General features: G+C 47.4%; 1 protein-coding gene across 1 annotated transcript in view; it reads right to left on the bottom strand.

The window, feature by feature from the left end:
• The window catches only part of EFCAB6 (EF-hand calcium binding domain 6), a 206,828-nt gene that overhangs the window by 30,102 nt on the left and 162,005 nt on the right, over positions 1-14,721 (bottom strand). Inside the window, exon 24 of the mRNA XM_045866745.2 lies at positions 11,652-11,843. Coding sequence (XP_045722701.2) covers positions 11,652-11,843 — 192 coding nt within the window. The remainder of the gene's footprint in view (positions 1-11,651; positions 11,844-14,721) is intronic.

Below are 14,721 nucleotides of genomic sequence, written 5' to 3'. Positions count from 1 at the left end.
TGGCTGGGAGCAATAGGACAGGCAACTTGGTTTAGCAAATCCATTCCAGCTGTCAGATTAGAAACATGTTGGTGTATTCATTTAACTACTATGAAACTTAAAATTAGCTAATCAGATTGCATCATTCTTCCACTAAGTTTTGTTTTGAATACTTGGGGGAAAATTATATAGTTTTTCTATGATTCCTTACAGGAGAAAAAAAAAAAATCCTAAAACTTCACACAGAGTAAGAACACAGCAGGTAGCAAAACTCCTAATTAGAAATACTCAGTAAAGTATACTTCCTTTTAAAGAACAGTATAATTACTTCTAAGAATTGAAAAATTGCTTCATTTGATCAAATATTTTGATTAGCAAAGAAATTAACTGTACTGTATCTCCATTTGTATTTACAGTGAATAAATGAATGTTAAAAATAACAACAGCAGCAAAGCTGCCTGTCAAAGAACAGAAAAAAAGGATAGAATGCAAAAAATCCAGCTGAAAATGAAGTAGAAGCGCTGTGAGCAAGCGCACTGCTGCAGACCCTTACCGCCAGATCGAGAGCCCTGCGCACACCCCCGACAGTGCACTCTTGTCTGTTAGGAGGTCTCGAGCTCTGCGCCACCAGGGGATTGGTGCCAATAACCCAGTGCGCTATTGGCAGACCTGGGGGAGGGACGCTAGAATGCCAGGCATAATCCAGGTTTCCCGGTGGCATGACCACTGCCTAGACCTGAGATCTCTTACCACGCAAGAATTCTTTCTGGGCAATGAACAATGGTCAGCCCAAAGATCCTTCCTTCGGAAAGGCTACAACCAAGACGAGCTTCTAATCAGCAGGGCTGGGCTTTGAGAGGTCAGGACTCAGCTGCGGTTGGTCCCCAGGCTACTCTCGGGCAACCTGACGATGGAGCTCAAGAGGGTCTGATGGCAAAGCTATGCTCTTCCCCTCCATCATGACTCCAGCCACCTACCACATATGCGAGAATCCAACCACCTACCAATAATAGGGAGTTGACAACTCATACATATGACGAGGGCCTACCTACTGTGTATCAGGCACAGGGAACAGAGCAGTGAATGGCAGACAGACCCCCTGCCCTGGAAGAGCTGAAGCTTTTGGAGATGCCTGAGGAAGCAAGCAGGGAGGAGAGACCCACCCTGGGCCTGCCTCCCAGAGCCCTTCCCCTTCTGGCCTCACCCCCACCTCCTCTGCCCTCTCCCCTCACCTCAAGCCATGCTAGTCATGCCCACAGGGAGGGGCTTTCCCCACCTGGGTCCCTGCACACGGGGTCCCCACGCCCAGGAAGCCCCATCTCCCAACATCCAGACTTGGCACAAGCTCGTCAAAACTGTTTGCGTTCCTCTTTGCCCTGATGATGCAGAGTAAATCCCCCTCCTCTGGTTCCAAGCTCACTTCCGTCACACAGCTCGGCATTCACAAAGGATCTATTCGGATGTCTTTGCAAATGCCCAATTCACAAACCCTTTGGTAGTGTGAAATTGCCATAAAATGCAGAGAAATAAAGCAAACATTTGAGCCACCCCTTCGACCCTTTAATGATTCAATAAACTCATGGCTGAAGTCATTTATGAAACTATTAAAATAAATTCTTCCACTCAAATAAATTCCACACCATATAATCACATCATTACTAAACATTAAACATTAAACATGCACTCACTGAAGTAGGAGAGAATAAAAAAAATAAATAATGAATGCAAACATTTTGGGTTTGCTCTGTTCGGAACCATGCAAAGCTCTTTCTCCATCCCCACAGAGTGGACGTGAGGACGGCTCCCACCGGCCAGGTAGGACTCTAAGAGCGTGGGCATGCTGGCTTGGCACTTCGACTCTACCTCAGTTTGCTCAACCACAAAATGTGGATAATGATAGAACCCACACCTTCAAAGGCTGTTAGGAGGCCAAGTTACTGTACGTAGGGCCTTAGACCAGTGCCTGGCTCCAGTGCGTATACACATCATGGGTGGTGGGGGTGGGGGAGTGTGGGGTGCGTGACTTGCTCCTTCCTCTTTATCCCTCAGCATCGACCATCCAAATTCAGCCCTCATTAAAAGGCAAGAGATGGAACGTTCTGGTTTGCACGCCAGTGGTCACAGCCATTTCTGCCAAATCAATAGTCACTCCCAGGGAACTTCGTGTCTGTCTCCCCACCTGCCCGGCCCCCAGGGCTGGCCCAGTGCCTGGCATACATTCTTATCCACATTTGCTGAATACTGAAAGTTAAGATTCTTCCAATGGAATGGGGCATCTAAAGCCAGAACATAAATAGTTAACTGACAAGTTAGACACCTAGGCATAGGATAATAACCAAGATACTAGCACCATCTGTATTTTGGATTTTCTCTGCAAGACTTATTTGGGACAATGACTTCTTGGGTTGACTCCTGGCTTCCTGATATGGTCATGACCTTGTACAATCAATGGTACAGCTCAACTCTGGTCCTTAATTGACCCCAAAATTGCAATTAAATCAGCCTGTCATGACTCTGGAGGGACAAATGGATGGGGGCCTACCTGCACTGGCTGGGCCATAGTCCATTTATTTGGAACATCTAGGTAGCATCCCCCTGGGGCTAGGAATCAAGAAAGGATGCCAACTCAGATTGGAAAGGGCATGCTTGTGGAAGTGTTTTTGAGAATGCCAGAGGGAGTGACAGACCCAGGCTGGAGCATCGGAGGAGCTGGGACAAAGAGGTGGACCAGAGTCCCTGCCCCCCAGGAGCACGGGATGTTTGGGTTTGAGGAAAATTCACTCACTCAAATTCACAGTAACTACTTTACTATAAATTCAGTTCGGGTATGCTTTCTTCCAAACCTCGCTGACTGGACTGATCACTTCACTGTCTGCCTGAAACAGTTGTGTTTGAAAAGGGGTCCCTCGGATGGAGGAGTGGGGGCAATGTGACCACTCCCCTGCCCAGGTGGAAGCCAGCCTGGTATGGCCCCCTTCACATTTCTCCGAGGGGCATCAGAAACCAGGCCACGCTCCCTTTGGTGGCCACCCTTGTCCTGCTACCAGCAGCGTCCTACCCAGCAGCTGCTAGGGCGGTAGGCCCCCCGCCCCTAGTCCTTCCCAGGAGGTGGCTCTGGACCCAGGCACCTCCTAGGGTGCCTGGTGATGTCAATACAGGAGCTGTAACAGACGCAGATCTGGGAGAGTTTTTAACCTTGAAAGAATGTCTCTGCATATGCTAAGTGGAAGTCACGTTCAGCAGGTTGTACACCTAATTCTTCATCTCCTGGGACAATGTTATTTTCGTTCTGTGGCTTTTATCACTACAGTTGGCTTTAAGTGGGCTGTCTGTATTAGTGCAAATACTGGGTCAGTGCTAGGACTGGTGCAGACGCCAATGCTCAGAGGAAAGAGACACTTGCTTGTGCCAAGGTACCGGCACTCTCCACCCATAGGGCAGCCAGCTCTCCAAACTCAAAGGCCCAGAGAGGGGAGGTGGGTGGGTCCTGTCTGCCCGGTTCCCATGAGGTGCCACCAATATTCAAGGCTATGGGTGATAATATTCCTCTTCCTTCAGCTTAGGCACGGTGAGGCCAAGAGCCCCTCCCCCTGGCCTGTCACCAAGGCCAACCCAAGTGTCCGAGTTGGTCTGAGCTGCCCCTCACAACCTGCCACATCCTCAGTGGTCTCCAGGACAATAGGTAGTAAATGTTGGCTGGCAAGTGGAGAGTGAGCAAAATTTAGGGGAAATATTTAAAAGTCACAGAAATTATATCAAGAGGACTTAGCCTTTCTTGCCATCAGGAGCAAGAGTAAATAACAGTAATGACACATCTTAATAATTTACTTAAGTCATCCCTAATAATCTTAGACCTCTTTCCTGAAAAGGGAACTCCTCTATTCCTTATCCATTCATTAAAAATACATGGACACTGTTATATTTACAATAAAAAGAAAGATAAATTGAAGTAACGCTGTTGGCAACTAACATAAATACAATGTTCATAAAAGATTATAAACATTTTGATGTGCTTTACGGTTCCTTCTGCGGTTAAAAACTACAATCTTAAATCCTCTCTCAGAAACACCCGTCTTCAGGTTATTTAACATCTCACTGAATGACTTTAAAGACCATATATTATAAACACTAAGTAAGGGAAGATCTTATTGGCTCTCCGCGCTCTACGATGTGACAAAATAATTACTCTGCCTTAAATAAGGATGCGTTTCGTTAAAAAATTCCGTTATTTCCATGGTAATAAAGTAGAGAGATTTTATATGGGTTTCTAGTATGTCTTTTACAAATTCTATTTCTGCTCTGAGCAGTATTTTTATATTCACAGAAGATACTGAAAGTGCACTTTCAGACTTAAAAGAAATGTTAAGCAGGAACGATTTTCTAAAAACAAGGTGATCCGCTATATTTTGCACATAGCATTTTGAATGTAAAATGTTTTTCCCAGAAGTGAAAAAGAGGTATGTGCTGAGGATGGAAATTCAGACAATGTTTTCACCTGGTTTGTGGGCATCTTATGAAAAAGGTACGAATGCTGTCATTCAGGACTTGTCCTTTGTCTTCTTTTTCGCTAAGTCACTGAGTTGGATTTTGGTTTCAATACTCTGCTCCCCTTCTTTTATGCCACCTAGGTTCATGTTTCTCCTCTGGGGTGTGATGGTTTGGCAGGAGTGGGGAGGCAAATTCCTTACTCCTGTCTGCAAAGACGGGTCCCTTTTCTTCCCCAGCTCACAAGCCTCTGGGCCCACAGGAAATCCCGAATGTTGCTCTCAAAGCCAAATGTGGGGCACGAGAATGACTCGGCGCCCCAGAGACCGAGCCTGGGCTTGGGCATGTTGAATTGCACCGGCCCCAGGCCAGTGACCCACACTCTGAGCTGCGCTTAATGAAGCAGCAGAAGGAGCAAGGAGGGGACCATGCGCCACGGTGGAGCCGCATACCAGGATCTGAAATTAATGCAGCATCTGCTCTGAGAAGCACTCAGATGATTTTCACATGTCATGTGTGACAGGCATATGAGACAGGAGATCAATAGAAGTTTGGGAGGACAGATTTAGCAGGGTATCCAATATAAGAAACGGATTGTGAGTAGGTGTAAAATTGTCATTTCTACTCTCTGCATACTTTCAATCTACTCAAGGCCTTACAAAATGTGTTAACTACAGTTCCAGTTGTTCCTTTTCCAAGAACAGACTGGGTTTGGCGAGGAATTATTCACGGTGAACCGCCTTTGCAGGGAGTGGTGCGCCTGTCTTAATTACATTTTGGGGATCTCCTTTTAATTACTTGCCTCCCGTGCGTCCCCTAGAGGGAAAGGGTGACTGGTATCATATTTAATGAGCTTGAGGAGGATGCATTAACTATTCCTATTATTTGTTACTTCTTTCCCCTCTATTAAAAACACCAGCCCAGGATTAAACTTCAGAAATCATCACAATGAAGACAGGCTCGGCTCTCCCACACTCTCCTTCCCATTCCAGCCACCTTGATTGAGCTAACTCACATCCTTGCTCAGAAGTCTCAATGATCTTAAAGGGACTGAACTCTGGAGCAAGGAAGAAAGGGCAGGGGTGGTGGTCCGCCCCTGCCACCACCTCCCCAGCCATCCACAGATCAACAGGAGGAAGGCAAACCCCCACATGGCCTGCCCTGAATCGAACCACCTCTAGTTGCCCCACATTGAGTCCCCACACCCCATGCCTTCATGCTTTCAGCCTAGAAGTCCCTTGAGCTGCCTGTCCTCCGGGCCAGCACACCCGTGCCCAAGTATAGGATTCTCAACAAAGCCCAGGGGGCGGCCCCGGCGGTGCCATGGGTCTCCCCGGCCCCAGCCTCTTCCGGCCCAGCATGCTCGCTCCTGTCCCTAAGCACCTTTCCCATCGTCACTCGCATTGCAATTAATCTGAAAACCTCCCCACAAGAATGCTCAGCGAAGTGTTTCCACTGGTGAAGGAGACCCTGTGAAGGAGATCAGGAAGCAAGCTGGCAACATTTGAAGCTTTACCCTTGGTCGGGTAATTCCAGAGTGGGCAGAGATGCTCATGATGACCCGCGAGGGAGGATGGCCGTGACCACACTGAAGCCGGAGCCCTGCCTCCTCGGCCGGGGGGCCAGCTGGCCTCTGGACCCCGGGTTGCGGTGAGGACTCCAGGCGGTCAGGCACTAAGCGGCTAGAAGGGTTTGGGTGCATACTTCTAAGTGCTCACTAGAAGCACGCCAGCAGCATGAGAAGGCCGAACGTTGGAGGCACCTGCAGGGCCAACGCTAGGGGATCGGCTCCATCCATTAACACAGCCCTGTCCCAGCACACCCCCTCCTCCCTCTTTCCTCCCTCTAGAAGCCACAAAGCGGGAGCCGTTCCTGACTCTCAATCCCTCATGTAGCATGGATCAGCCAAGCCTGTCTGTTCCACTTTCCAAATGTATCTAGAATGGAGCCACGCCAGCAGCAGCCCCCCCAGGGCTGTGAGCTGCCTCCCTGCTCTGGCCCTTGGCCCCACGGGCTCTTCTCCATATGGCTGCCACGGTGATTTTCTAAAGTGTAAGTCAGGTCATGATGCTCCTCTAGCCCTTGTTCCTGTATGTTACTCGGAGTCAAAAGCAATGCAATCTTTACCACGTCCCCAAGCGACAAAGCCGCCTGCCCACCCCTCCCTGACTGCATTTCCTTCTCTCAGGCCCAGGGCAGCCACACCTGGAGCTGATGGGACACCCTCCTGCCCAGTGCTTGGACTAGCTGTGCCCCCTGACACCATCCCCTAGCGGTCACCTGTTCCCTCCCTCACCTCCTCTGGCTCTTGGTTCCAGCCCTTTCAGATCCACCCCCCTTCTGTTCTGCTTTATTTCTCTCGGCAGCATGTACTGGAATCTGACATAGGATACATTTCTCATTTCTTGCCCGCCCCCCCTCCCTAGAATGCAAGTGTCTGGAAGGCAGGGGCCATGTCAGTTTGGCTCACTGCTGACCCAGCACCAGCTCAGTGCCGGCCCACAGTGGGCCCACAGGAAATGCTGGTGGATGGAGGAGTGGGCGAATCCACACAATGGGATGGCACACATCAAAGGCAATCCACGTTCTAGAGAAAAATCGATAAGGTGGACGGTGCCAACAAGAGCACAGTAAGTGAAAGAGCAGGCTCCAGGGGAGACCCTGTGGGGGGACCTGGAGCGGAAGTGGGGAGCGGGGTGAGAAAGCGAGGCCTCACCTCTCCTACCACTGGTCTGTGAACAACGCCCAGAAGGCTTGTTTAGGAAATCGAAGGGTGACCCAGACGTAAGAAGGTATGCGGCCACTCTGGAAAACAGTATGGAGGTTCCTCAAAAAGTTGAAAATAGAGCTACCCTACGATCCAGCAATTGCACTACTAGGTATTTACCCCAAAGATACAAATGTAGGGATCCCACCTGTACCCCGGTGTTTATAGCAGCAATGTCTGCAATAGCTGGACTGTGGAAAGAGCCCAGATGTCCATCGGCAGATGCATGGATAAAGAAGATGTGGTCCATATATACAGTGGAATACCACTCAGCCATCAGAAAGGATGAATACCCACCATTTGCATCAGCATGGACGGAACTGGAGGGGATTATGCTGAGTGAAGTGAGTCAGTCAGAGGAGAAGCAATTATCATATGATCTCCCTCATATGTGGAATTTAAGAAACAAAACAGAGGATCATAAGGAAAGGGAGGGAAAAAATAAAATAAGATGAAACCAGAGAGGGAGACAAACCATAAGAGACTCTTAACCATAGGAAACAAACTGAGGGATGCTGGAGGGGAGGGTGGTGGGGGGATGGGGTAACTGGATGATGGGCATGAAGGAGAGCACGTGATGTGATGAGCACTGGGTGTTATATGCAACTGATGAATCACTGAACTCTACCTCTGAAACTAGTAATACATTATATGTTAATTAGTTGAATTTAAATAAAAATTTTTTAAAGAAGAAGGTATACAGTAGTAGCAAGTTACAGTGACTGCTTTCTGGGGCACAGAGCTGGGGGGAGAGGAGTTGATTCAGTGATCTCCTTTTAATGCTCTCGCCACTGTTCAATTTCCTCTCCATGGGACATATATTACTTTGATACAAATACAAAATGATTGTTAAAAAAAGAGTCTTTTAAGAGTTGAGAAAATCCCCAAAACCCCCCAAATCAGCAGCATATACGCTCTGTCCTTGACCCCACCCCCAAAAGATATGTGTCTAGAAAACAGGATCAGAAGTAAATATTCCAAAATGTTAATAGTGGTCATCCCTGGGGGTGACTTTAATTCTCTCCTTCAAAATTACCGGAATATTCCAAATCATGTAAGATGGACATAAGCGACTTCTACAAATACTAGCTTCAACCATGTGAAATTGTCAGTATTCAATCATTTGTGGCTCTAAAAATGGTGATTTCATATGATTTGACCCAATAGAAAAAATTATTTAAAAAAATACGAGGGTGTTTTCAAGATCAATAAAAGTATTTATTATTCCTATCTCTTGGCTTCAGTTATTTTATTTCTTTGGATTCTTTTCTTTAGGAAAGAATCCAAAATGTAGCTATAGATCTACACACGGAGTGTTCACGGCAAAGTAACTTACAATGGCAAAAGCTGGAAAAAGTCTAAACCCCTAAAAATCAGGGAGTCGATGGAATGCTACACAGACCTCTGAACCCACGTTTGGAAGACCTTTCAGTGACATGGTGCAATTTAATGTGAAGGAGAAAAAAGCAAGATCCACGGTTATGTAGCCAGTGCTAGCTCCACTGTGTAAAAGAATATATTCGCACACCTGTGTCCACGGCAGCATTATTCACAACAGCCAGAACGGGGAAGCCACGCCAGCATCCAGTGACAGATGAATGGCCAAGCAAAACATGGTGTGTCCCTACCATGGACTAGTATTCAGACTTAGAAAGGAAGGAAATTTAGACACACACTACATGTGTGAACCTTGAGGGCATGAGGCTGAGTGAAATAAACCAGCCACAGAAAGATAAACACTGTGATTTCACTTATAGGAGGAGTCAAAATCACAGAGACAGCAAGTAGACCAGAGGTCAGCAGGGGCTGCGGCGGAGGGGTTATGGGGAGTTAGTCCCTAATGGGTACAGTTTCCGTTTTGCAAGATGAAAAGGGCTCTGGAGGAGGATGGTGTTGGTAGTTGCATAGCAGTGTGAATGGATCCTAATACCACTGAACTGTGCACTTAAAAATGATTAAGATGGTAAATTTTATGTTAAGAGTATTTTGCCACAATAAAAGAATTGGGGAGAAACGCATTAAAAGGGGAGAACAAAAGATGTCCAGGGCAGTGTGGCACATTGAAAGAAGGTCAGCTCTGGAGGCCATGCTGGGGGAGGAGGCCATGCAGGGGCCTGACTTCCAGAGCCTGTCCGTGTCCCACGGTGAGACTGTGGCGGGGACCGGCGTGTGCACAGAGGGGGCTGTTCTTGCCAGCACAGTATCATCCTGGGGTTTAGAGCCCTGTTCGCTCTTTTATACTTTCCTGTATTTTCCAAAACTTCCACAATGAATATGTATTTCTTTTAAAGTCAGGAGAAAAAGTATAATCATTAAAAACAGTGAGGGTCACCATAAACAGAGAGAAAAGATGAGTCACAGGCCAGGAGGAGGTATTTGTAACCCCCATACCAACAAAGGATTAGAAGCCCTTTCACAGACAATGAAACTTGAATGGCTCATAACACAAGAAAATGTCCAGCCTTCCTAATATTCAGATGGGCAGAAATGAAAACGTCTGACAATACCACGGATTACCAGGGCCCTGGCGCGTTATGAGCTCCACGCGAGGCTGGCGGGAGCGTGCATGATTGGTACGGCCACAGCGACGGTCCCGGGGATGCTGGACACGAGCCTACCCCACGCAGGGTAACTCCTGAGAGTCACAAGGACACAGTCACAGAAGGCTGGCTGGCGCTTTACTTGTAATGGAGAAGACTGCAAACAATCTCCATGGTCCTTAGCAGGAGGGTGATAACTGAATGGGGCATGTTCACCTAATAGAATATACTCATTTGATGGACTAATTTCATAGCAGCCTAATAAGGAAATGAACTGAAGCCAGTGGAATAACATGGATACATCTTGAACACATGAGAGTAAACCAAAAAATAAGTGCAGAAAACAGTACTGGATACGGTACCATTGATACAAAGTTTTCAAACAGCAATGCGATAGTATCTATTGTTAAGGAATGTCTGTCTAAATAGCAAAGATGAAAGAAGTCACAGCCCCACAGGAGACGGCCCACACTGAGGGGCCTGGAGTTGGGAGCAGACCTCTTGCTCACAGAGCAGCCCTACCACTTGCCATCGGGGTGACTGAGCACAAATCACAGGGTCTCCATCTATCAAAAGGGAGATTAATAGCACACACCTGGTAGTGCATCAAAGGACTGAACGGGTTAATATATGGAAAGGACCAGGAAGAGTGGCCCTTAGAAAGCACTATATAGGGGCGCCTGGGTGGCTCAGTTGGTTGAGCGACTGCCTTCGGCTCAGGTCATGATCCTGGAGTCCCGGGATCGAGTCTCGCATTGGGCTCCCTGCTCGGCGGGGAGTCTGCTTCTCCCTCTGACCCTCCCCCCTCTCATGTGCTCTCTCTCTCTCTCTCAAATAAATAAATAAAATCTTTAAAAAAAAAAGAAAGAAAGCACTATATAGCATTTGCTGTTGTTATTAGTATTATAACAAACCTCAAACCTTAAAAATGTTCACACTCTTTGCTCTAGTCATCTAATTTTCAAGAATTTGTCCTAGATCAGTGATGAAAGATTTATGCACTTAGGTGTTCAACATACATAAAAGTTTGCAATTGGAAATGACATTAAGTGCCCTGCTGCAGGGGGACACTTCAATATATTGGAGGACAGGCTGCTGTGATTTGACTGTTGCATCAGTTTTGGATTGTTCACATGTTTATTTTCATCCCCCCGCCCGTGTAGGCAGGGACTGTGGCGCTTGTGTGTTGACTCTCAGTACAGAATGGCGATCAAAGAAATCTGTGTTGGCTAAAACTAGATTGTGATTATTGCTAATGATGTTGGTCCACTTACATTTAGAGATCAAGAAACAGCCACTGAATAAACAATTTGTGCAGCCAGAAATGCAGTCCGAGAAAGGAGCAAGAGTCCGGTAGTCAGCCACACACCCTCTTCCAGGAAGCCCTCCCTGACTTTCCCAGCAATCTTTCCTGCACTGAGCATGCCTCTGTTAAAGCCCACTACCTCCGTGTTTACCTCCACCCCAGACTCGGCTGATACATATCCCAGGGCCCAGCACATAGTGGGTCCTCAATAAATGTCTCCCTAGTGGGTCCCAGTTCCCTCATTTCCAGCTCAGGCCCTGACATAGTGTGGGCCTCACTTCTTTGGATGCCAGATCATCCTCAGGGATCTAAGATTCTCGAGAATTCTGAAATAACCAGACAAAAGCAAGCTCCCAAACTTCTAAGAAAAGAAAAGGAAAGAAAAAAGAGTTTTCAATAAAATACACATATTTACCTTCTAACATTCTATGTAGAATTTATACTGAATTTTCATTTGGAATTAGCCAACCACATGAGGTGATTGCCAATTTATCTGGTGTGATTTTCCATTTTGCAAAAACTACTTTTAGCCCATTTTCAAAGAGAGATGTTTGGGTGCTGCCAACATCCTTACCTCTTCAAAGAAGGAGCTGAAGTTCTGGAGAAAATATTTCCAATTTATATGGGGGATTAGATGAATTTTCAGTTTTCTCAGAAAATAATGATACTGGTTGTCTGTTAGTTTGTAACAGAAATCCTTAAGAACTTGTCCAAAATCTGAAGCCTTCACAAACCCAGTGTCCTCTTTATCCAATGCAGAAAATGCCTAAAAAAAGAGAGAAAAGGCAGATGCTACTGTCAAGTGACTATTTCAAAAATATTTTTCTGAAGTATTGCTTTTCTGAATGCAAATGAAATCCAGTGCATTCAAGTGCCCTGTAAATTCTACCTTACTAACAAAATGCGCCATGATTGAGAGATGGGGACAGGTAAAGCACAGGCCCAGTGTGAGAGCTCTGGTACTGAAGAGAAAAGTCGCTTCGCTGGCTCCTCTTTGGATTCAGAGAGGCAGAGGAATGAGGAGGAGCCCTGGCCCCTTTCCGCTGGGGAAGCCACGGAAGCTCCAAGGATGCTCCCAGGGGGAAACCATGTGCCCAAAGTCTCCCCATACTAGCTCCTTGGAGCATACGTCCCTTGTAACGGGGGGCTCAGATGCAATCCCACCACGTCGGGGTGTGGGGTGGGGTTCTCAAGGTGGAGCCTGATGTCAGAGGCGGTGAGGAGGAGGAGTCAAGGGACCACCCTGTCCCCACTCCCACCCTGAGGCTTGCACAGGGAGGCTGCTGCCCTTTCCCCACCCTGGGCCAGTGTCTGCGTGGCCTCGCCTCACCAAAGGCCCCTGTGGCCACGTGCTGGTGTCCGAGGCGCTGATGCAGCCAGGGCCAACCCAGCAGTACAGTAGTCAGACTGAAAAAGTGCAAAAATGTGCTATAAAAAGAAAGCACATTTTTTTCCATCTGTCAAAACAAAATCATTCATTTTTATTGCACTAGGAAATCTGTATCAAGTGATAGGTTAAGATCTTTTTTTCTTTTCTTTTCCTTTTTTTTTTTTTTTAAAAAGATTTTATTTCTTTATTTGAGAGAGAGACAACAGTGAGAGAGGGAACACAAGCAAGGGGAGTGGGAGAGGGAGAAGCAGGTGCCCCGTGGAGCAGGGAGCCCAATGCGGGGCTCGATCCCAGGACCCGGGGATCATGACCTGAGCCGAAGGCAGACGCTTAACGACTGAGCCACCCAGGCGCCCCAAGATCTTTTTTTCTTAAGTAAGAATTTCATGTGCTTGCAGACCCAAAACCAAACCCTTGTGGTTACTTCTCATTCAGGGCTAATTAGGCACATCCCATCAGCCCATGGGGGTGGTGATATATGTGTACCAAATTAACCTTAAAATACTGTCTGTCTAGCTTCAGGTTTTTTATTTAGCCTGTGGTAACAGGACAAAGCTGTGGAGAGTGGAAAACCCTCTGACCACCAGTTCGGAAGTAGACTTTGAACCAGGCTCTGCTGCTTACCAGAAGACCGTAACCTCTCTGAGCTTGGCTTCTTTGGTATACAAAAGAGGGACTCCGTAACTCATAACGTTCTGTTTTACTATGGCCCCCAAACACACCTATCCGTGTACCTGGTACACAGTGGATCTCAAGAAAGGACCATGAACATGAGCACGGTCAGTTGAGCATTTGTGTGACCTGCACTTCCCTGGGTCTGTGCGGCCTTCCCCGTGTGTCAGTCCGGCCTACCGAGCCACAGGACGGGTGGAAGAATCAAAAGTTAAGAGGCTTAAAAGTCTATAAACTCTCCAGAAATACAAGGTATTGTTGTGTCATTTCAGAAACAACAGGTCTGAGACAGGTCTCCAGTGATCTGTAGAGCCGTGTAAATGTGCCAGGTGTCCTCTCTGACGCCTGTCCTCGGACATCGCCATTCCTTCTGCTCTGCCCCCGATGCCCTCTTGCCCTCCAAGCCCTCTGCCACTCTATTGGCCAGAGACTCTCACTCTCTGGCTTAAAACATCTCTTGCCTAAAGGGTGTTTCTCGGAAGTGAGAACCATGGTTTCCCCCAAAGTTTCCACGGACCTCAGTTTGAGAAACATCCTGATAGATATTAGTGGTGCCCCTTTAAGTCAGAGGGGGCAAAGCCATCCTGCAAATGGGTTTATTTGGTTTATATCATGCTTTTGAAAAATCTGGAATATATGCCAACATTTAGAAATCAGGAGGTTTCATGGCTTCTCATGAAAAATGACAAGCTCTAGCAAATGGGGGCCCAGGTGGCTGGGGCTGAGGAGAAGCTGCCCTTCCGACAGGGCTGTGTCTCCAGCCTGCTGTGGCCACCACCCGGCCCCCTTCATCATTTATATTGCCCCTGGTCGTGGTGAACATCCAAGTGTGCAGAGCTCACTGGGTGACTGCTGGGCCCGGGGCCATCTCAAGCACAAGCTCTGGTCTGAAAGGCCCATAGGTGGTTTTCCAGATGACCCGCGTGGTGTCTAGATGATCCACAACGTGTCTAGACTAATTTTTATCTTTAGATACTCATTAAAATAACGACATAAAAATCTTAAATCCTCATAGAGAACTCCTAGATGTGAAAAATGTCTGCTCTCCAGTGTGAAGGTCAAGTTTGCTGATATTCCAGAACTTTCATAGGCCGGCTGGGTGGCATTTGCCTTTCCCCTGTTCTCTAATCTCTTATGCTTGGACTCCAGAGCCCACCTGGCCTCCCTATGCTGAAAGGATTATGCACGTGGGAGAATTAGTGAGCATAGTCCTAGGTTTTGGAGAGGGTCTGTAAGTCCGCCTATGGCAAACGTAAGGACAGAGCTGTTCTGACTCCACCCCGCATTGCACACGATGCTTTAGATTCACCATCTCATTAAGCTGTAAGACCTGTCATCTGCAGACAGAATTTTCTCTTCTTCCTACTGTTGCAGGGGAAACTGAGGTGTGGATCTGTCTGGGGGACCACCACCCCGCCAGGAGCATGGCCCAAGTACTATTTTCCACGGACTCTAGTGGGGGCCACAGCATCATCCCCATCTACACCAGGGCTTGGCATGCTGCACAGTGTCATACAGACGTTAGCTATAAAATGTCACTGTACTCGGGGGAGTGCCTTCTTGCTCCTCCCCTGGCTCCTAG

Source organism: Mirounga angustirostris, unplaced genomic scaffold (assembly GCF_029215605.1).
Source record: "Mirounga angustirostris isolate CCGP_5_RB_7025 unplaced genomic scaffold, mMirAng1.0.hap1 SCAF_5, whole genome shotgun sequence".
NCBI lineage: Eukaryota > Metazoa > Chordata > Mammalia > Carnivora > Phocidae > Mirounga > Mirounga angustirostris.
Note: the sequence above shows the minus strand (reverse complement) of the source record. Positions and strands in the feature narration are given on the sequence as shown.